We start from the raw sequence: 24,416 nt of genomic DNA, 5'->3' as shown, positions 1-24,416 counted from the left end.
TTAAAAGTACATTTTAAGAAAAAATAAGTTAGAAATTATGTTCTGAAAGACAAAAGTACACAGGTTAGATCAACTGGAGGCCCCATGAGTTATGAGAAAATCTAAAGAGGTGCCATATTTCTGAAAAGGTCTTAAATAAAAAACCCAGGGGACAAAGTAAAAGTGAAAACAAGACCAAATGCATTAGACGGGTTGCGAAAAAACAAAAAAACAAAAAAACAACCCTTTGATCTAGCTGGATAGATTTAGCAGCTCAGAAGAGAATTAAAGGAAAAATATGTATAGCAAGAATAAGTGAAACTGAGACAACGGTAAAAGAAAATGCAAAACAATAGCGCTCAACCTCAGCTGCAAACAAGTAAAGGTTATGCGGATTCTCAAGCAGTCACAGTATTGCAACCACCCAGCTTTGTGCTGGGCAAATACATCACAGCAAAGGCACATGGCACCAAGCAATTTTTGGCCAGAGATTTTACGCTTAGAAATGTAAGACCCAGTAACATTTAAGGAATTCTCGCTCTTGCCAGGTAGCCATCCTTTTGTCCTAAAGCCATGTGACAAATGATCCCAAATACCACTTTGCCTTTTCAGCATCTGTTGTCTAAATCAGTGTAGAAACTGGAAGGACAAACTCTGAATTTTGGCCCTTAGCAAAAGGGTACATTTTAGTGTCATAATGACAGTCTTGGCAGAACAAGACATTCTTACTTGAAATGTCTCTGCCATACTGAGAGCTTTGTCCACCGTAACCTAGTCTGGCTCAATCGAAGGGACCAGTAGCCCTAAATTTTAAGTACACAGGCAACGCTGTGAAAACTCAAACAACAAACTGTTTCTTGGAAATCACACATTATGAATGGTTGTCTCAGGCCATTTTTCAGCGCTTTAAAAGGTTTCATTTTAATTGTGTGTGTTTTTTTATTTTAATTTAATTTACCAAAATATTCTTCTCAAAATTAGTATTTTGAGAAATTTTATTATTATTTTTTTATCTAAATGAAACTTGATCAAAGCAAAATTGCCTTTGGGTATAGTATATATACACTGTTTTATATGTATTAATCTGTATTAATATATATGCTGTATTATATATTCACATATAATGGTACCAAACAGGGAACACATTCTTTTTGTCAAAAATGTCCATCTTGGTCACTGTGCCAAAGATGCTTCAAAGCACTGAAGTCAGTGGGCAAGAGGCTGTTTTGACCCGACCTGCAGTTCCGTGATTGTGGGAGGCACAGCATGCACTGAGAACAGCCTGGCCACAGTGCCATCGTTAAGGTATTATAAATCTGTGCCATAGTAAGTTTTTCCTTGGTGCACTCAGTGAAGTGCCTCACCTGAGGAAGTGTTAAAGGTGATGTTGACACTGAAACACATCAGTGTGTCCTGCACCACGATGTCCTACTGGGCACAAAAAAATGCTTCACAATTGGCTCTTCCGACTGGACAGACTCAAAATTGTTAAAAGTAGATGATTGATGTTATTACTTAAGACTGAGACTAATCTTTCTTTTCAGCACCACTTTCCAAGAGGGTTGTCATTATCACTCACATTTTTTTCTGTCCACCTTCAGGTAATGACTCAAGGTCTCCAGTGTGTGCACAAGGCAGAGGGAAGATACCATTGTGGTCATTTCCAAAAGCTGCTTTCCCCAGCTATGTTCAATTTCTATTACTTATGCCTATCACCTGACTCAATCACACACACACACACACACACACACACACACACACACACACACACTTCCCACAGGAGTATTAACTGTTTGGGATCTTTTGGGGATCTTCTGCAAACCATGTAATTTTCCCTTAGGATAATCCCCAGGTGTATGTCTATTACAACCTACCATGTATCAACATGTGTGAAGATCTTTCTACTGCAGCCATTAAAGAGAGACTTTAAAAAAAAAAATGCATCCACACCTTGCCTAAATTCTCAAAAGTTCAACACTGGCGATTTAAATATTTTTTTAAGTAAAAATATTGCCTGAAATTGCCAAAAGCAATTAGACTTACTGTTCTGGGACCGGGCACATCTCCACCGGACCAAACAGCTCATATCCAAAGACCCAACAATGTTGATGCTTACAGAAGACCACAAAGCAATTTTCTGATCTGCAAATTAAAGGACTGAAATAGAGGACCCTTTAAAACTCAGGGCTGTATTTATAAAATCCTTGGCTATTTCCCTTTTTAGTTATGACAAAAAATAGAGAAATTGCATAAAAAAGAAGAAATGGGGGAAGGAAGGTTATTATGCAGGGGCTATTTAAACATGCCATCTAACCTGAAAACTTAAAAAAATAAAGTTTTGTGAAAGAAATTGAGCAAAGTGGATAACATCATTATTACACTGATTTCTCAAAACACAATTATAAATTATATAAATACTAATAGAAAACAAGAACACAAATTTCCCAAATTGAAAAGTACAAAAATTCTGAACTGGATGAAAACAGTATTTACCTGAGTAAAAACTCAATTACATCAAAAAGACATATTTTGACCTGGAAAAGTATCTGTTTAATTTTAGAAACAAAGTAGGGAGGCAGAAAGGAAAAACTAACTGCACTGAACCAAAAAAGAAAGAAATGAAGGAAACCACTTCCGTATTCATTAAGTAGATTGCCTTGTTATTTTCACAGACAGTAAAACCTTTTATATCCTTTTTAGTACTGGACTGGAGAGGTGTCAACAGATCTTATTTGGTCTTGTCGGTGTGTAAAGAGTTTACAAACATGACTAAATTTAGAATTAGTGAGATTTATGCACCTATATTCATTATGCATAGGAGAAGGAGAAAAAGGAGCCCTTTATGCCAACTTTGAGTTTAGCTTGATTTTTCCTAACTTATATAGAAGCCCTAAGGAATTAAAAAACACACACAAAAACTCTCTGAATGGAAATACTGACACAGTCTTAAATATAATGACATGAACAAGCACTTCTATGAAATTGTACCAGGATGTGACTGACAACTCTAGTAAGTTTGAAATTCATGGAGTATCAGAAAATCAATTGCAATTGATTTAATGCCAGTAGACAGTAATGCTAAAATATAGTGAATACACTGCAGAATCAAAATTTCACATTGATAAATTTGTTATTTTTTTATAGGAAAATATGTATAAAGTGTGTGGGATCTTTAGTCTCATGAGAGGAGGAAAGAGAAAATTTAAAATTTCTGTCTAGACTCTCTCCAGTTCTATCATGTGATTAAAAAATACTTGTCTTGGCTGGTGTGGCTCAGTTGGTTAAGTGTAGTCCTCTGTGTGGAAAGGTTGCCAGTTTGATTCCTAGTCAGGGCACATGTTGGGTTGTGGGCTCGATCCCCAGTGCAGGGAGCAGGGAACGTGCAGGATGCAGCTGACTGATGTTGCTCTCACATCAATGTTTCTTTCTCCCTCTCTCTCTCTAAAACTCAATTAAAAAGCTTTAAAAATAATAAAAATACTGATTCTGAAAAAGTTAAAGCTGTCATGCAAACTGAAAGTGAGTATGGAGAAGTGTTAACTCAGCAGGTCTAAATCTGTGCTTTGTTTCTTAAGTGTCACCTTCGAGGCTGTGCACTCAATATGCACAAAAGTATCTTGCTTAGTGAAGCCGAAATCACTAAGGCTCCACTTATTTTTGTCTAGCTGCTATCCTTTCTATTCTTTGGTGGATTTTATCACCCTTACATTTTCTTGAAAGTCACTCTTTTACTTAAAATTCTGTTTAATTTCATTTTATATTTTCTAAGTTTTAAAATTTTTAATCTCTTAAACATCTCATTATTTTGAACTTCATTTTAAGTTTTCCCCTCTGGTTTTAACTTTTCTTTTTTGACCCACTTAAAGTTATTTAGGACCATTTTCTTTCTCTTGTCATGTTCACAGAGATAAACAAATACATATGTACATTAAAATGTCTTCTATGACTTAAGAGATAGACTAAAAAAAACAAAACACTAACTCATTCATTTAAGAAACAGTTATGGAGCAAATATGTGAAAGATACTGTATTAAGGACTGGGGGAGGGGGGAGACTATAAAAACGAATAAACTACCATTTCGGCACTTCAACAAGCTTTAATATGTACAAGGCAGTGGAAATCAGCACAAAAGAAGAAAAAAGATGTAGTTGCATTTTAGAAAGCAATTTGTTTAATTCACACAAATGTGAAATCAGTGTTATGTCATGCTAGGTACCACTGGGAGGAAATACACCATCAAAGGTCAAACACAGTCCTAAAAAATGTAGACATTTTGTCAACTGAGCTGCCATATACTTTCCATTTGTTTGTAAGTCACGTTGTTAAAAGGGGCTGTGAGTCTCAGCATCTACAATTACATTTTGTGAGGCTCTCACCTGAACAACAAAAACCCTAGAAGAAGCCAGCAAACTGCTCATGCTAATATTTTCTATTTTGGTCTGCCATTAATCTCTCAGTTTTTAACAGTAAGTGGAAAACATAAATATTTCCTTTAAATTTTGCAAGTAAATCCATAAAAATACTTACCTTTCAAAAATCAAGCTTATTTTAATTTCAGAAATAATCCATGTGTTTTCCCATCACCATCACTGATAAATATTGAAGACTCTCTGGTATTTAGAACAATGCTTATCTTTTTATAATTCTATAGTAACCCCATGCCTATCCAGCAGACAGAATTTCTTGAAATCTCACTTAAAAGATTGCTGGTTTAAAGCAAGTAATTAGAAAAGATCCCTTTTTAAAAGACAATCAGAAAGTCACCATTTTTATATTCAAAGGAGTTAGAGGCAAGTTTAGGGTTGTGGTTATTCTAAAGTTACAGAGTTGAAAGGATGGAACAACATATAAAAAGCAATAGGAAGGAGATTAGAGAAGAGAGACATTGATGCACACCCCACATGCTATGTTTAATACTGTAAGTTTAGGAGAGCAGAAATCCTACATTTTAAAAATTGGTCTTACATTTCTATTTAGAAATTTCATTTATGTGGAATGCCTTATTCGTAGATGATGTTTAAAAGGAGGTACGTGTATTTTTGTAGTAAAGATACAAGAAATTGGGTAACCTTTCAAGTACCCTAGCTGGGCTGCTGATAGAGGGTTTCAGGGTTTTCTGTTGGAGTAGCTTGACAGTCATGTATTTGCATGTCAGGGAAAGAGTATCTGGAATAATCCAAAGCACAATTCTTTCACTAAAGTCAAGTAAGTGACAAGCACAAAAAGGGAAATAAAAGTTTTTTTTTAAAAAGTATAGAAAATAGACTTACTGATCAACCCCAAAGAAAAACCTAGCATTTGCAGTTGACCCTTTTACAACTTGGAGGTTAGGGGCTCCAAAGCCCCATGCAGTCAAAAATCCACATACAACTGTAGCTCCCCCAAAACTTCACTATTAGTAGTCTACTGTTGACTGGAACCCTTACCAATAACATAAACAGTTGATTAACACATAATTTTTATGTATGTGTATTATATACTGTATTCTTACAATAAAATGAGGTAAAGAAAATAAAATGTTAAGAAAATCACACAAAAGAGGAAATATATTTACAGTGTTTATTGAAAAAAATCCACATATAAGTGGACTTGTGCAGTTCAAACCCATGTTGTTCAAGGTCAACGGTACACAGAAACATACCATCCTTAACATTTGGCTTTTAAGGAAGTCTTTTCTCAAATGCCATGTGACTTTCTTTAGGCTAAAGAAAAGCTAAAATTGATGAAACATAAACTAGGAGTGATTATTCACTGTTCAAAAAATGTTTGCTGAAGCATCTCTTTGAGTCTTTCTTCTGCTTCATTCAATTACAATTTCTGTGAAGAGTAGGCTAGCACAAAACCTAGGGCTCCAGTGAGCATACAAGCCCTGTGGGGACTGAGTCTCAACAAACATTTTTGTGTTGAATGAATGCACAAAAGAGCACCTCATATATGAATGGATTGTGTTCCTGAAAACTACCTGTTAACTCAGTTATTTAGAACTGAGAATGTAATTCTCCAAACAAACTATGCTATAAAATAAGGGTAAATCCCAGGCTAATTCAATGGTTCATGAAGTCACGCACGTACTTAAATTTTGCTACCACTGATACCAGCTTAAATTCTAAAGTATATGATGTACAAGAAGAGAGGGAAAAAGGAACATCTCTTTCTTTGTGGGTCATCACTAGCCAAGAAAAAATATTTGAAAATGGTATTTAGCCTTTGTCATTCTCCCAAATTTCTTTCTACTTCCTAGTTCCTCTTTCCTCAGTCACCAAAAAGCCTTATTCTCTTATTTTGCTCCAACGGTGGCAAGTCATCCAATGGATTCTATCTACCCCCAAAAGTGTTCATGTACCAAATAAATGACCTTTTCCCCCCTCTCAATAAAAATCTCTATTTCTTCAGGGATATTCGCTTCAGTCAAGTAGACACCAGGTGTGTATTATTAAGAGGGATTTTAGACAGTTTAACAAGATGAAGTCTTGTGGGAGATGTTAAATTTATGAATTCTACACCAGCAGAGCAGTAGGGCTCAGAATGTACTAGCCACTTAAAAGTTGATCATTTGTGAGCTGCAAAAAGAAAGAACAGAATAGGGAATTGTCCTCAAGCCAAGCAAAAGAAGAGGGGGAAGTCACACATTTTATTTCAAGACTTGCCTGATTTTTCCCTGATACCGAGGCCTGGAGGTCAGTTTGTAAATGGGAATTCATTCTATAATACCAAATATCTGAAAACTGTCATCTGTTAATCCAACATTATGAAAATGAATTCTAATTTTAATATGGATGACTTAATTCAACAGATAGCACTGAGTGACTAAATTTTCTTGAGTATAACTTAATTACATTTAAAAGCAATGACCTTAATAATTCTGATCACCTCTATTGTTATAATTGCTACTGTCAGAAATGTTTTAACCAATATTTACTGTTATATAAATAACCAATATTTATTATGCCCCTCAAAAAAAAAGAACATTTTTTTTCTGCATGTTGTAGGAGACTGCAGATTACAGAAAAACATTTAATGCCTACATAAAATCAACGAAAACACGTTTATATCTACTTTGATGTTATCTAGTAATATCTTCAATTAGAATTACTACTTTATAACCTTCTAGGTTTCTCCCTGTTAAAACTTAACAAAAACCAGGGAAATTAAATTCAGTGATACATTATCCTTCAAAACACAAATTCCTTTAAAATGCATCAGAAATAGCAACTCTTTTACAAAAAAAATGGATAAAAAAAGATACTTTTTTTTTTTAGCACAGATAAACTAATAAATTGTATTTAAAGGTGATCCATTCTTGAAAAGAATTTAAAATTCAAAATATTTGTACTACTATAGAACTGGGAAGGGGAGTGGTGTTAATAGCAGGCTTAGAAGATTTCTATTTAGGTGAGGGGAAAAAAAAAAGATACAACCAGAAGGAATTAAAGGAATTCAGAGTAAGTCTGTATGCCAGAGAAAACCACAGCAGTTGCTCAGAAAGTATTTATTAAAATCCTCTGTTCTGCTCCTTATGCAAGAGTGCTAACCCAGCTGCAGCTCTACGGCCGCTCAGTTCCCATAGAGGACGACACCATTTATAAAACCCCAGAAGTTTACGTGTCTAGGCTGCTTTTTCATTGCTTGAGAAACTAAAAAAATACGTTTTTATTTAAAAATAGAACTTGGCCAATGGAATGTTTTAGTAGAAATAAATGTCCAAGATATTTAACTTTGAAAAGCATCAAATATACAGGCATGCTATTCCTGCTTTGATTTTTTATTTTATTTCCTCTGAAAAAGCATGAATTTTCAAAAGACTCAGTACACTGGGTAAATTACATAAAAATATGACCTTGTTTTTTTCTGGGCAACAGAAAGAAATTTATAAGGAATTAAAAAAAATTGTAGACCTTCAATTACCTAATCAAAATTAATTTTCATTATTTTCAAAAGTCTTTTTTGTTTATACATACTTGTATTGTTATAATGGTATTCAGTATTCCACAATTTTAAATTGTTTTTCACATAACATCACATTATCAATATTTCTCATGTTGTTTCATAGTCAATATCAGTATCATAAATAACAATTTTGATTTTTATGCTATTTTAATCTAGTTTGGGATTTGGATGACATTCACATTTTAAAAAACTGAGACACTTCCCATAATTTTATATGTTTCAGAGAAAATATGTAAAGCACGGAAATTAATTATTTCTTCAAAGTTTGAAAGAAATCCAACGAATCTATCAAATCATGTGTTTAGGGAGGTAGATTTACTAAAACCTTAATTTTTCCTGAATTAGTGATAATTTACAACTTTTCTCATTATGAGTGTATAATTTAATTTATGTGGATAATAGCAACTCAATTCACCTACATATGCACATACAGTATTTTGTCAACTATTATTCATAGTATTTCATCATAATTTTAATAATATTGCTTAATACCTATATGATTGCTTTGCTATATCTCCTTTCTCATTTCCAACTTTACCCAGTACAAATTTTTGCTTATCTCTTTTACTATTGCTTTCAAAGAGTTACCTACCTCTTGATTCATTTATCTATTTTTAGCTTTCCTTTTTATCTTTTTTAAAAATTCTTTTCAATTATCTGTACTTGAATAAGTTATTTTCCTTTCTCTGTAAATTAACATTCATAAAGTTCTAAATTACTTGCAAGTTCTGCTCTAGACATATGAGCTAGATGTTAATGTGTAGTTTTAAATTATTTGTTATTAGATAAATAGTCTTTTATTGCATTTTTTACTTCTTCCTACATGCAATCATTATTTATAAGATTGTATCTTTACTACAAAAATACACGTACCTCCTTTTAAACATCATCTACGAATAAGGCATTCCACATAAATGAAATTTCTAAATAGAAATGTAAGACCAATTTTTAAAATGTACACATTTATAGACACTTGAAAATCAGATTTCTGACTAGATAATTTGAAGGGTATATTAAACAAGCCAAATTTAAATTCCTCTATGAAGCCCTAGGGGGTCACATAGCAGCCTCCTTGATATGCTAAGAACTAAATGTAGTAACATTTGGATAGCATTTAGCATACACCCTAGCATATCAGAACTACTCAGTAAAATGACGGTGGCTGCATGTGTAATCATAACAGGAAAGCTGAGTTGTGCTTACGTTAGTATGTGTAATAGCAACAGTAACTGTAGTCTAAGTAGTACCGGGTAGTTACATCCCTCCTACCTGCTGTGCCAGCTCACCCGTATTATAGATCTGGAGCAGAATAAGCTAGCCATGTGTTCTAGGGCTGGATTTTCTTATTTATGACATAATGTGGCTGGACTAGATGCTTTCTGAAGTTATCTTCGAGACCCAAACTCTATTTCCACCAGATATAGGCGGCACATATCCTTTGTTCTGAAGCTACTTGCTCAAACACTGTGTGATCAAAGTTCTCAGGGAACTAAAGTCAAGACAGAAAATTTCACCAAACTCACTACTCCACCTGAATGTTTTGAACAAGTAGGAATCGATTCATTATTTCTGAAATACAAATAAAATTTCCAAAGCAATTTAAGCCAGATACTACTCCATCACAGAAGTCTTGGTACCCATGATAATTTGTGTTTATTTTCCACTGTTACTAGCAAACCAAGAATTTAAGAGAAAACATGGAATACAGAGTATTAGCATGTCTGACAATGGAATCCAGAACATTCCTCCATTAATATTTATTGATAAAAACCAAAATATATTTCCTCTAAGAATGTTTATCATTATGGTTAAAAATTATTATTAAGAACAAAAATTCTTTTAAAAAATATATATTTTATTGATTTTTTACAGAGAGGAAGGGAGAGAGATAGAGAGCTAGAAACGTCGATGAGAGAGTAACATCAACCAGCTGCTTCTAGCACACCCCCTACCGGGGATGTGCCCGCAACCAAGGTACATGCCCTTGACCGGAATCGAACCGGGTACCCTTCAGTCCGCAGACCGATGCTCTACCACTGAGCCAAACCGGTTTTGGCAAGAACAAAAATTCTTATCATTGTTACTAAGAATGAAAATTTCCCATCATCTACTACGGGGATCTCTGGTAATTAAAATAAAAACAAAAACATTAAAACCTTATTATAGGTAATCTATGAATAACCTAATGCAAAAGCAATAAAACCATGGCTTTAAACCTGCTGAAATAAATGCCTCTGCTGCCGTTCTAATGTTTTAAACAAGGTACAAAAAGCAGACTTACCTGTGCGGTAGACAAAGTTGCCTTCGGTTTCCGACGACGAAGGAGATACTAATTCTTCCTCAAATTCATTGGAACTAAAAGATCCTGAATGGTTTCTTTGCCTTGTTTTTCCCATCATGGCAGCGTTTGTGGCCATGACATGCCTCAAAGAGTCGTTAAGATAACGGTTCAATAAGCTGCTCTTGTATTTTGGGGGTGACACGTAGTCCTCATTGATCCGTGACTCTGGCCTCACCCCTGCCTTTATGACCGAGCCCTCATTTTTAATCACAGGATGGTGAACGGGATTATTATAGCCCCCTTCGTTCATGTGGCTTCTGGGAGGGTTTTCTCCATCTAAAAGGGAAAAAAATATATTACTATGTAGGACTTGCATGTGTTTTTCTTCAGCCACCCAACTGTTACGTTTAATCATTAAAAATATATGTAAAGAAAGAATATTTAAAGTGCATACAATTATCTTTTATATTCAAGATTAATTTTTAGGCAAAGAAAAGGAGGAGTCTTTGTGATCTCTCCCTATGGTATTTCAATTTTAATAATTTTCACAGAAAATGTTATTCTGACACACAATGAGTTATAAACAAGAAGAAACAGCCATTGTCATTTCTAATATTATAAAAGTGAAACAGGAGCCATTAGGGTACCACCATATTTTGCAGGGTTGACCTTAAAAATAGCAATTGAGGTAAACTTATTAGATATGAAGGCAAAGCCAATAAAGCAAAATAAAAATATGAACAAACCTTCAGAACACGAATCGTCACTGCTTACACTAAGCCGCTCAGCATTTCCTTGAACATACTTGTTGTACAACTTTATTCTTAAAGCCCAGCTTAAATCTGGCTGTCGGACAGTATTCTTAAGTCGACGTCTTGCATTAGCAAACCAATTTGACACCTAAGAAAGTATTATTTCTTAATTAACAAAATAAAAAATTACTCATCATACAATTACTTTCCCATAAAGGACCTAAGCCTCTCTCAGTATCTCTGATCACTAAATATCCTCAGGGTAGAACAGTGTTAGACACTCCTTCCACTCACTCATTCATTCATTCAACAAACATGCCGAGTGCTAACTGCAGAGATTGAGCACTTACTATATTCTGGGAATTTAAAAAAAATGAAGATGCCTTGCCACCAAATTTTCAGTCTAATAGGAGAGGTAGAAGAGTAATACAAACAAGTCTAATTACAGTATCGGAAAGGATGGAAAGAATAGCTTAAGATGCATTAAAATAAAATGATACAGGCCCTTGTTGGTGTGCTAAATGGGTAGAGCATTGCCAGCTACATCAACATGTCTCCAGTTTGATTCCTCATCAAGGACACATTACTGGATTGTAGGTCCCATCCCTGGTCCTGGTAGGTGCAAGTGCAGGAGGCAATCAATCCATGTGTCTCTTTCACATTAATCTCTCTCCCCCTATCTCCCTCTTTTTCCCCTCCTTTAGTCCCTCCCTTCACTTTCTCTAAAAATAGAGAAAATATCCTGGGGTGAGGATTAACAAGAAAATAAAAAATAAAGCAACAGAGGATTCCAAAGGAAAGAGGGCATACATGTGACTCAAGACTTCCTAAGAAATTTAAGGTAGACTGTGAAGGAAACTGTCAAGTATAATAGGTAGGGAAGTGTGTTCCCAATAAAGAGGACACTGGAACAAAGATAGTCAAATTGCAGAGAGAATGTGGTAAGCAAGAGGGAGAGTTAAAGGTGACTTTGAATCATCAAATCTGTGTAACCAAGAGGAGGATAGTACCATTTTGAGAATGAAAGTAGAACTGTTTAAAGATGGAATGATATTTTTTTTTCAGGGCATGTTTATTGAAGGCATATGTAGAAGAGTATATAGGTGAGATGTGCAGCAAGAAAATAAAAATAGTACCTGACACTTAAGGGAGAGAAAGAGCAGATTTGGATCAAATGTACAGAGGTGATAGCTGAAATTGTGAGAGTAGATAGAATGAAAAGATGGGCAAGGATCAATGGAAACCTCCAGTGATTAAGGATGTCAATAATAATAAAAATATAATATGCCAATTATACCAGATGTTCTTCAGGATGAAGCTGTGGCTGCTAGGGAAGCCTGGGTCCTGAGTGCCAGAGGGAAGGGGGAGTGCGGTGGAGGTGGGGGGGAAGGAGGCCTACTCTTGTACGAATTTTGTGCATTGGGTCTCTGGTAGGACTAGCAAAATAGCCAGAGATAGAGACAAGTGGAGGAAGAAAAGGCCAAATAACACCCAGCTATAGCTTATAAGCTAAAAGTCAAGTGCTCCCAAAGAAAAAAACCCCACTATAAAACAAAGTACAGTTACTTCCATTGTTTTTTTGTAGGATGCTACTGAACTTCTAGAGGCTACAATGGCACTTGAGGTTTCTTTTATTTATTTATTTATTTTATTATTTTTTTATAAATATATTTTATTGATTTTGTACAGAGAGAAAGGGAGAGAGATAGAGAGTTAGAAACATCGATGAGAGAGAGTCATCAATCAGCTGCCTCTTGCACACCCCCTACTGGGGATATGCCCGCAACCAAGGTACATGCCCTTGACCGGAATCGAACCAGGGGCAGTCCCCAAGCCGACACTCTATCCATTGAGCCAAACTGGTTTCGGCTTGAGGTTTCTTACATCAGGTTGTCATCAGAATACATTTATGAAAAACCTGAGGGGCTGATAGTTACCCTTAAAAATGAAATGTGGAAAGAGAAATACATTTTTCTGTCAATTTGTCCCAGACCTTCGCCCCGCATTACCAAAATGGTTTGTGTGGCAATGATTGCACTAGAAGTTCTTTTTCTTCTTATTTTAGATTTATATTATAAATAACACAATTTTTGCATATTGTTCAAGCCCTAATTGTTGAGAGTAGACCTGTGATGACTCTTACTTTAAAAAAACAAACAAACCCACAAAGCTGCAATTTTTTTCTCTCTGTCTTCATGGGTAAAACATGGTATTGATAGTTTCACCCATTTATTTATATACATTTTTGCACAAAACATATTTTATGTTTTATATAAATTCAATATTACTGCTTTTGTGTCTTAAACTTACATGTAATAAGGTAACATCTCACGATGGCATTTCAGATGTCTTAGTCTTCATCAATCCTTCTTCCTCCCAAGCTATGCTATTATTACTACAATTCAATCTGACTTCACATTCTCAGTCTTTCCCAACCTCTATAGACAGACAACTTCTGGGACTACTAATTCAGTAAACATATATCAAGATGCTCTTGTACTTTACCCATGGTATTAAGTGCTAGGAATGAATAAATCATGTCCCAGGCATACACAGAAGGACCAGCAGTGAAAAACTATCCATGATTAACTGTGATACACAGGTTATTGCTACAGAAGCACAAAATGCCTGGTCCATTTCTACATTTCTCAAACCTCTTTCTATTGTCTAAGTCATAGCCAACGTGTTTGTCCAGGTCCTCCTCACTACTGACTAGGAATTTTAGAACATTCTTTTCTGGAACTTCCATTCTGTCCAATTGAATGGATCTTAACAACCACCCTCAAATTCATGTTGATCCACCATTATGATTTAATTAACTTCTTCAAATGTTCATGAATGTCCCACTATCCTGTCATTGTAGTATAATGGAAAAAGACCTAGTATCTTGTCCTGTATTTGCCAAAATCATGCTGTGTGCATTGAGATATGTCACCCACTTTTCTGAACTTCAAACCCTTCATCTATAAAATGCATTAGATGATTCCTAACATCTTTGTCAACTCTCAGAACTAAGATCAGGGAATACAGCCCACCCTGTTTTACAACAGTATTAATTTCCTTCATAGTTGATACTAACCTACCCTCTGCTCTTGACTGCTACTCTCCCTAGCAATCAGATCTGTGTGTTTATGTCCTTCTCTGCCCCTCTCATACACTGAGGACACAATGCATCTCCCCCTAGGCCTAAGTCACATATCTATTAGAATCCAAGTCCAAACTTTCTGGTGTTTTCTTTTCTAAATATCATATAATTCAGACAAACCTTCATTCTTAACTAACCTTAATTGTGACACAACCACTGCACAGTACAGTGTAAAATCCAGTTCTTATGAAATTACTCATATTTTTATTAAAATGCAATGGCTTAATTAAAAAAATAATATACTATAATTTTAAAATAGAAAAATGAGGACCTTTCATTGCCATGGTGGAATTAACCAGCTTTTCATATATAGGGGTCATATCCTTTTTTATGTTTTGTATACCCATAGTATATTAATTATATATTAGATTTTCTAGAAAGATTTGCTGATATATAATATAGGTTGTTTCTAAATTTTATTTTATAAGTTTGATGAACACTCAATCTGCTAATATATTTACTCTGCCAGCACTTTATTACCAAAAATTTATAGTAGAGCCAAAGGACTGGATACAGTGAGGCTTTAATATCTACTTAAATTAAGTTGTGCAACAGTAGACAAATAGATGGTTAACAAATCTGCATAAATATTATTTTGCAATTTTTTTCTGCTATATAACTGCAAATCCTATCTGTTTCACTGAAGGTAAAAATAGCAGTTCAAGTTTTCTCCCTTTCACTTACTATGGGTTCATTGAAGTTATTATTCAAATTCTCTTTAAATTCTCTTTTACATGAGACAGCCTCCTTACATGTAGGTTATGGAGGAATGGTATTTTAATGTCAAATTCAGAGCTTTAAAAACACTCTTTTACAATAAATGCTTAGAGAACCAAATATGTAGATGCTGGAAGAGAAAATGAAGTAATTTTCATCCCACTCTAACTGAGGTGTTTATGTTCATCATATTGACTGAGCAAGCATTACAGTTAGCCCAAAGGGATATGCTGGCATCTGCCCACCTGTGAACATAAAGAATTAATAAACTTATTCTGGGTTATCCAACTGAAATTTGAGTACCTCATTTCCACACCACATTGTATAACACTTGGAATAATGCAGGACTTTCTGAGACTTCGTTGAATATTTAGCAGTTTCTATAATCCTTGCAGTTAAGAACTACATATCTCAGCAGAGGCACTCATACCAAGCAAAAGTAGAGCTATGTCAATATAGGAGGTAAAATTTTGCAACATTGAAGTTTTAACCCCATGGTGTATGGGTATCACCCTAGAAATTTGAATGTTCTACTATAAGTTGAGGAAACATTAACATCCATTTGTTAAACTGCAACCTCAAATGCCTCTTGCCCTGCAGTCTGTATTATGATCATGAAAGAAGCCATCCCAAGCAGACATTTCACTCCTATAATCCAGAAAAATATATATATATATTTTAAAATACACACACATAAACTATGGAAAATGTTAAAACCAGATACAGCCTCCATCTGCCTTTTTAAAAACTCTCTAAAAGCAATTATTCTTTGGTAATATTCACTTACAATAATACTAAACCTTAATTGTATACCAGTTTATATTATTCTACAATATAGCTGTTCATATTTTGAGAGTCCAGAGTATATTTTTTATATTTCAATAATTGTCAGCCATAGAAACTGTATAATGGAAAATTTGGTTGATTAGAGTAAAAACACACATAACGTCCCTGTTAATTTTATAAAAATGCTTATATCTCATTAGGAAGTAAGATGCCAGATTAATAATGCAAATGAGAGTCAAACATAGTTATAGCACATTAAAACAAGTTGCCAAGGCTAGTAGTGAAAGTTTTGTAAATAATTCTTTCTGATTCATTTTCTTCAGGGGTAAATAAAGTAGGTACCTATTAATGTCATCAGAGATTCTATTCATTGGAAAAAGTATCTTTTGTAATCCTAAAGATATTCTCTCTACTACACTTTCAATTTTTTGTTTCTGGGCTTAATGGAGATTGCTGACCAGGTTTTATACCCCTCTTTATTAATTTAAGAGTAGCAAAATAAGTAAAAAATATTTCTTATAAAAAGTTTTGACACACAACTAAAAGGAAAATATTAAGTGTAAAAGAAATGATCAAAATATAATATAGTCTTGTTGTTAAGGAATAAAAGTTATGCCAACAGCTTATTAATATTAATAATAAAAAACAGAGATAGGTGTTGCAATAAACAAGAAATAGGAGTTTGAAAACTAGAAATAAGAAGAATGTTCCATATTTATCTATAGACATAGAAATAGGACACATTTCCAGATATATTGAGAATAACAAAATTGATTACAGGTTTACTTTGAACCATCATATAGGATTAAAGGTAGAGAGCTGCCCTCTGTGTATTCCCTACAATTGAATTAATTTTAAAACTATTTTAATCAAATTTCAAGACATTCTTTAGCTTTCAAAAATATGTTTTGGAAATTCAGATGGTTATTATAGTGGTATTCCCCTATTATAATCTATTCACTCTTTAAAAATGTAGGGCTAGTTTACTATATGGGAAGTACAGTGCTGAGGTGGTACGGGGTATGAAAATGAATAAGACATGGTCACTCTTCTCAAGAAGCCTGAAATTTATTCAGTGGAAGAACCTGACTCATTAAATGGGGGCCTAATTTGCAGGGATCAAAAGCTTTATTTAGCTTTGTATTTTTTCACCCAGAAGTGTAAAGTATTTACATAATTTATTTGACTGTTAGAATTTTATTTAGCTGTTAATATATGCTTGACTTTTACAAACCTCTCATACACACACACACACACACACACACACACACACATATAGGTAGGTAGTAGACATGTGTATATTCATATATATTTTTTCTTACATAGATATCCCTTATGTCTAATTGAAAGTAACTGAAATAAAATTGAATTATATATAAGGTACCTTGATTACCGTATAGTTTTTTTTATTTATTTTTTATTTTCATGTTCCAGAAACCAACTTCACATACTATAAAACTAAAAATTGTTAAACAAATATCACTTATTGCTATAAATGTTTTTCCCATTTAAAATTACATAATTTTGTGCATTTGATTTTCTGAGGACTAGTGTAAGAAAAAGAAACTATAGTAAGAGAAGTTTTCATTACATGAACGAAAACTCCATGTAAATTAGAAAAATACAATAGCCTTACCAAGACCTTATGGCAAAAAGAATTGTTACTTGTATTTGCACTATCATTAGAGGTAGAAAATTACTTGATTCTGTATTAAAGTGAAAACTACTTATATTACATCTTACTAAACTATTGCACATGAAAATGTAAATATTTGCTAATTGCAAAGGTTACTTTTTTAATTAAAAAATGTTCTAGCCCTCACTGGTTTGGCTCAGTGGATAGAGCGTCGGCCTGGGATTGAAGGGTCCCGGTTCAATTCTGGTCAAGGGCATGTACCTTGGTTGCAGGCACATCCTCAGTGGAAGGTGTGTAAGAGGCAGCTGATCGATGTTTCTCTCTCATCGATGTTTCTAAACTCTCTATTTCTCTTCCTTCCTCTCTGTAAAAAAAATCAATAAAATATATTTTTAAAAATGTTCTAAATATGTCATAAGGAGGTACTGCTTTTATATAAAAGAATGGCAAGCATTAAATGTGGAGCTATATAATCAATCAAAATAACCTAGTATTTTCTTGCTAACACTATTGTGAAATATTCAAATACTTTTATAAATTAATGTATTTTCAAAATAAATAGCATACTTGCTTAAACTGAAATTTGACCATAAGCACTTATTTTCAAAAGTCAGGTTTTTCTGAGAGGAATAATTTATTTAGAAACTACTTTTATAAATCACTGAAAGTTACATAGCTTTATGTTAAACAGATATTAAGCTAAGAACGCTAAATTAATTTTCCCCTCCAGTGCTGCAGCAAATCACTATTACTACTATTGCTTGTCAATATGAAACAAAACAGATGTTTTCCTCTATAATAGTATTCTGAAAATAACCAGACAAATGCATATTATAGTTTTAATATGCTTGAATACAAGTCAACTTTCATGCTTTGTCAAATTTTCCAGTAATTCCTAAATTATGATCTTAGTTACTCTGGAAAACAATTTTCATTTTTATTTAGTAGTTAAATATTGCTTGTTTTATTTTTATTTTGGGGATTCTCCCTTTGCATATTGCTAATGGAATAACCAAATTTCACAGCAGTGATGTAGTGCTACTACAATGTATGAAACTTCTCAGCTCATCTAGCATCTCCTATTCTTTTGAATACTTATGTTCTGTTTGCATTTATAAAAGTTCCTATCACCATATTTATGAAAGAAAACTGTGTGATGGAAAGAGCATTTGACCTGGAATTGCATTATTTCCAGGCCTAAATCTATCCTTACTAACACATAACCTCCATGTGTCTTGGTTATGTCATCTGTAAAATGCTGTCAATAACTTTCATATCTCACCGTGTTTTTATGAATATCAAAAAAGAATTGTAGGAAAATAAACAAATCAAATGTAAAGTAGTGTTGTTCACTATAGTAAATAAACTTGTATCATTTCTATACTTGATGAGTATCCCAACTATTTGAAATCTGCCTCTTCTTAACCCCAGTAGAAAGATGCCATCAGGGAAATTTGTGGATTCTAGCCAATGCCCAGAATGCTTCTACTTAAACAAAAAAGCAATTCAACCTCATTTCTTGACCTTTCATCCCACCTCCTAGATCTGTCAGTAATGTAAGTTATCCTGTACTTGATTCTCAAAGTGTGGCCCAGCACCAGCACCTTCAGCATCACCCCAAGAGCTAGTTAGAGATTCAAACCATGGGCCCACCCCAGACCTACTGCTGAATGAGAAGCTCTGGTTTGAGTGTTCACACGCCCTCCAGGCGGCTCTGATGCGGGCTTCAGTCCGAAAATCACTGTGACTAGTCCACCTGTACCAATCTATATAAGGTCCAGATTCCTTCCAGACAACTTCTCATAACCTTTCAGTTGACTTTTCACTGTCCTCCCTAACAGAACACCATGCGATCCTGCCTGGAACCAGCATTAACACGGAACTAACTGATAGTATTGAGAGGAGACCCAACCCCATCATCATCCTCAGCAGCAAAGTAACTCACTGGCCTTTCTCTGCTCTGTCCTTCTTGGGGCAAACGCAAGGTGGAGAGCCCCACAAACTAGGACGTGCCCACTCCTCCCCCCTCAGCCCCACCGCCAGAAGGACCAGGTGGGCCCTGGTTACCTGCACTAGGGTCATCTGCGAGCCCAGCGCCAAGAGTATCTTCTCGGTCTTGGTAGGGTACGGGTTGTCACGATGCTTGTAAAGCCACTGCTTGAGGGGCCGTGCCATGTCTTGCAGAGCCTGTCGCTTGTGCCTCACCTTCCCGCTGTTCTGCCGGGCCCTGGGACACCGGGAGAGGAGAAGGCCCTATTGAGCGGCGCTTTCTGGGTGTTGCCCGCGGGGATCCCTCAGGTCCGGATCATTTCAGCGGTTTCCGGTTGCCCAGGCCTCCTCCCAGATCCCCCTCCCCCAGCAGGGCACCCACAGGCACCAGGTCAGCCTTGGTAACCCGCCCTGCGCTCCCGAGGTTGAGCGAGGGGGCCACACAATTCCTAGGTGCTAATATCTTTCCTTGTATGTCTCTTTGAAGTGGCCTGTTTGCCGCACAGGGGTCATGTGGCAGTGAAGGACCCTAGTTTATCTTAAAAAGGGGGACATCTGGAAGCCAGTAACCCAAGTTAGAGGTTTAGGTGACGATGGTTAAGTGACTTGAAGAAAAATGTTATTCAAGTAACAGATCAGTGCGGCAAGGCTGTGCCACCCTGCCGGAGCCTGCCTGCACTGCGCCCTCCTCTAGCGGTCTGGCTGGTGGGCTTTGGAGAGGGAGCTGCAGGCTCTTAACGTTCACGCAAGCCTGCCGCTCAGTCCCCTGTAGTCAAAGGAAAGGGCGCCCAAAGGAAAGATTCGGAGAGGGACTGCGGGAATAGAGCAAGGGATGACCGCCGTCCTGCTGACCTGGTTCCCTTGGAGCTCTCTCCAGTTTCTTTTGATCCTCTTGGGGAAAGAAGAAACTTTCCCAAGGAAGGGTACGAGGAGAACACTCTAGGGGTCTTTTCCCTATATAAGGAGAGTTAAAAACTTTGGAAAGCTCTGTTCCACCAAGAAAAAACAACAACAAAAAAACAGCCTCTTGAAAAGCATATTCCTGGGAGAAAGACTGGCGGCCCGGAGCCAGCCCTGGGCGCTGCGTTCCCCGGAGGCTCCGGGAGGTGTCGCCCCGCCGAGGCCCGAGCCCTGCGACTCCAGGAGGCTCCCGCGCTAGCGCCGCAGTCTCCGGGGCTTCTGCCTCTTCAAACGCTTTGAAATGCAATTCCACCCCAAAGGACTGAGGAAACCTAATCTCTGCTTAACTAGCCAGCAGCGCCGCCGCAGAACGAGCAGCTGATGCAATCTTCCAGGTGGAGGCGGCCGCGACGGCAGCCCCCTCTCCCTCTCCCTCACCCCGCGCCCCTGTAGCCTCTCGGAGGTGGTCGGGCCAGGGGCGGCTGGCCACAGGTCTGCAGCCTGAGCTGCTGGGGTCACCCCCTCACCCTGCTTAACCGAAACCCGGCAGGCTACACAAGCTCCCGGCCTTCCCCTCCGGCTGGCAGCCGGCCCGGCCGCCTGCGATTAGGGCGCCCAAGGCAAAGCCGACCTTCCCGAGTCCCTGGCAGAGGCTCCGCGAGCCGCGAGGCCTTGGCGAAGCCTTGTCTGACAGAACGGAGGCAGCCCTCGGGGCTGGCCTGACCTGGAAAGCCCCAACAGCGTGGCCCTCCCTGTTCCTACTCGTCCTGCTCAGTCCCATATATTTGGCTCTCAGTGGCGCGTCTGCACCCGAGGTTCGGAGAGGGACTGGGGTAACCAGGTATGGGAGGATTGCGGGGCCAGCTCCAGGTGTCCTCAGTTTCCAACATGCCTCTTTTGAGCTGTCCTGACTATTCGATCTCCCGATATTTTCAGAAACTACTACCTTAGAATGAGAATGCGCAAAACCAGGAGGCGGGGACCTGCCCTCCCGGGATACTCCAAGCCGCTAACCCTCTCTCTCTGGTTGTAGCCACTGGCCAGCCTCCGCCGCTCCCTGTCCCCACCCCTCGGGGTGCGGGCGGGCCAGGGCCCAGGGAGGATGCGCTTACCCGGTCCTCCGGTGTCTCAGGCTGAGGTTGTCTTTGAGGGGCGGGCAGTCCGGGATGCCCACGTCGGGGCGGGCGTGGGGACCGTCCAGGACGCCGCCGTAGGGCCGCCCGCCCCGCTCCCGCTCCGGGGCGCCGCGGTCCTCGAAGAGCACGGCGCCGTTGAGCTTCTCGAAGACGATGGTGTTCATGGTGCCCGCGCGGCCACAGCGCCTAGGGGCCGGGCCCCCGGGAGCTCCTCAGGACTCGGGTTCTAGGAGATGAAGGGGCAGCAGGTTACTCTCTGAGAGCGCTCGCACCCTGAGCGACCCGAGCCCCAGATGCAGCCCAGGCGAGCGGCTGCGGAGTTCGAGGCAGGAGCTACACAGCCGCGTCCGAACTAGGGAACCCGCACCTCTGGGCACCTGGCTAACCCGTCCCCTTAGCCCTCCCCGACCCCCCCCCCCCCCCGCACTCTGGGGACAAGTCCCTGCCCTCCCCTCTTCCTTGCCCGGGCGATGGAGCTCTCAGCGCGCTTCTACCAGGAATAGGGTGCCCGCGGAGGCAAAGGAGAGGGGACTCCCGGAGGAGCCGCTCTGGCTCGGTTTGGAGGTGGAAGAAGCAGGCGCAGGAGAGCGGAGCGGAGCGCAGCGGCGCGGGGCCGCGCGTGGTCCTGACACCGCGGAAGAGAAAGCCTCCCGGAGGCTCCACTCGGGCCGGAGAGAGGGCTTGGGAGGAAGGGAAATTGGGTGTAACATGAACGGCTGCCTGCGCAAGCCCCAGTTAATGGGTCTCAGGCCGTGCCGGGATTTGGGGAATATTCCTGTTCTCTAGGTCTTGGATGGTTTGGCTGAACCTTCTGCGTCCGTCCGTCCCTGGGGTGGGGGTGAGGGCTGGGAAAGTGAGCAGACTCAGAGCTAGAAAGTTAAGTGGTGTCGTGGACAAACGCACCACATAACGCCCTCTTCCACTCAATCTTTCTTTCATCCCAACCCGCTCCAGGATGTGCAGGGTGGAGACCGTCCAAAGGCGCAGGAGGCCTTTGACCCCGGGAGTCCCAGCTACCCCCCTCCCCCCAGCCCCGGGCCCACGGTCAGTGAGGTCCCCTTCCACGGTGCCTGCGATCCCTGGGCTCTGAGCCCTTCCACGCCGCTCCTCTCTGGGGTTTCAGGAACCCTTTCAGAGGCTGCAAGGTGTTTGGAGCGGAAGGAGGAATCGCGGCCCTTGCATGGTCGGAGAAAACCTCCAGCTCACCTCCGGGTCCCGGCGGCCGGAAGCCTCTGCCTGCCGCCAGCCGTCTCAGGGGCAATTCCGCGCCGCAGTGGATCGGCCCAGTGACCGGCCCGGGCCCCGGCGCCCCAGCCTGTTCCCCCTCCCCGCCACCCCGCCCCGCGCCACCGAACAGCGAACAGCTCTCCTTCCCTTTGCCGCCAGCGCCCCTCTCCCCGCCCCGCCGCCGCGTGGGCTGCCAGCCCCCCCGCCCCCAACCTCAACACACACACACACACACACACACACACACACACACACACACACACGGCCATGCACCGGTCCTCTGCCTCGCCGAATGTCCACACTCTCCGCAGAAGCGGCAACACGCGACCTGTGGGACCGTGGCCCCGGCGATTACATGAAGGCTCCCGCCGTGGGAGGTGAAGTCAGACCTCCGTGGGCATCCCGCGTCCCTAAAGACCCCGCCCTCCGGCGCAGACAGGTAGGTAGGTGTTTGGGGTTCGGACACCAGGCGGTAAGTGTGCAAGCAAATCTCCGAGCTCCCAGCCCGGGTTCTAAGGTCAGGACTTAAATCCGCGCGCTCAATACTTTGCGTTTACGCCGCTCCGTTTGTAAAATACACCCTTTCCCAGCCGGGGTCTCCCCAACCCCAGCCCTGTCCTCCTGTTTGTAGGCATCCGCCCGACGTTTGGCACAACGGGGTCCTCTCAGGCCTTCTCCGGCCGCCCAGGGTGTGGGTCCCCCGGCGGCAGGCGAGTGGGAGCAGCGGGAGAAGTCCAGAGCTGGGTGGTGAGGCCAGGGGTCCCAGGGGCGTGGGAACCGCAGCTTCTCGTCCTCCCGGGGAGCCACGCCCGTCCCCCACACGCCCTCTGGGCTCCCGCGCTTACACTTACCCTGATTCACTCCAAATTGCCCCGTGTGCAGCTCCCTCTGTGAGGAACTGCCCCGCCCAACGCCCGCCGGCAAATTTAAGGCAAAGGAGGAGCGGCCAGGTGGGTGCCCAGTCTCCCAGGAGACCCTCCCGCCAGCCTTGGGGGGCCCCCGGCCGCGTCCCCTGCGGACGGAGGAGAGAGGCAGGGGGAAGGGCGGGGAGCGCCCAGGGGCCGGGCCGGAGCGAACCTTGCATCCCGAGGCCTAGGGCAGGGACTCGGGGACCCAGAAGCTGTACCTGGGAGAGGGGAGCCGGCCGCGGGGCTGCTGGCTCTCTCGCGTCGAGGCTAGGCGCACTCCCATCCCCGCCTCATGCTTTCCGCGCGGGATCCCAGGCGCTCACCGCCGCCACCGCCGCCGTCCCGGCTTTATTTACCCGGACGGGCGCGCGCTGCCCGGGGACAGGGATGTCGGGGCCTTCTCATGTTTCCCGGCGCCCGGCCCCGGCCGTGAACATCCTGCGGGAGCGGCATCCAGGTTCCCGGGCCGGCCAGAGGAAGCCTCCGCTCCGCCCGTCTGTGCGAGCGGAGGGCAGTCCCGAGGGGATGCCACGGCGGGCGCCCCGGGGAGCCCCCAGCCAGCCGGTCCTCCCCAGCCTGGTCGGCCTCGCAAGCGAGGAGCGTAAGGGGCCCCTTCCCTCGCACTTAGGGGAGAAATTCTCGGAGAGGCCGCCAGTAGCTCCGGTAGCTGAGAAGCTGCGGTGCACATCCCGTGTCTTAGCTGGCTCGAGTGTCGGAAATTCACTACGAATGGCTGGGCGGAGAGACCGTGCACACAGCGCGCCCTCCTTTTCCCACGCGGGGAGCTGCGGTGAAGCTGGAACCCGGTTTGCTCCCGCCGGGCGCGCGCGCATTTCAGGAGGCGCCTGGAGCTTAGGAGCCGCTTTTCTGGCGTCACTGGGTGTCTGGGGTCCTGGATGTCTCTAAACCGGGCACACACTCACCTTCCGGGGCTCGCGCTGGAGTGGCCGAGCTCGCCTCGGGGCCGGCCGGGGAAAGGGGCAGGGCCAGGCTAGGAGAGCCCATTGCCTAA

At 40.9% G+C, this 24,416-nt stretch overlaps 1 protein-coding gene across 2 annotated transcripts in view; it reads right to left on the bottom strand.

Annotated features, from left to right (window-relative positions):
• MKX (mohawk homeobox) overlaps positions 1 to 23,737 on the bottom strand; it is a 71,479-nt gene extending 47,742 nt beyond the window's left edge. For both annotated transcript variants that reach the window (XM_036453271.2, XM_036453281.2), the window contains exons 1-5: positions 23,623 to 23,737; positions 21,246 to 21,495; positions 19,312 to 19,471; positions 10,955 to 11,108; positions 10,209 to 10,544 (exon numbers count right to left, since the gene is read on the bottom strand). In XM_036453271.2, coding sequence (XP_036309164.1) covers positions 10,209 to 10,544; positions 10,955 to 11,108; positions 19,312 to 19,471; positions 21,246 to 21,433 — 838 coding nt within the window. In that variant the 5' untranslated portion in view covers positions 21,434 to 21,495; positions 23,623 to 23,737. The remainder of the gene's footprint in view (positions 1 to 10,208; positions 10,545 to 10,954; positions 11,109 to 19,311; positions 19,472 to 21,245; positions 21,496 to 23,622) is intronic.
• Positions 23,738 to 24,416: the final 679 nt, after the last annotated feature.

Source organism: Pipistrellus kuhlii, unplaced genomic scaffold, assembly GCF_014108245.1.
Source record: "Pipistrellus kuhlii isolate mPipKuh1 unplaced genomic scaffold, mPipKuh1.p scaffold_m20_p_1, whole genome shotgun sequence".
NCBI classification, from domain to species: domain Eukaryota; kingdom Metazoa; phylum Chordata; class Mammalia; order Chiroptera; family Vespertilionidae; genus Pipistrellus; species Pipistrellus kuhlii.
Note: the sequence above shows the minus strand (reverse complement) of the source record. Positions and strands in the feature narration are given on the sequence as shown.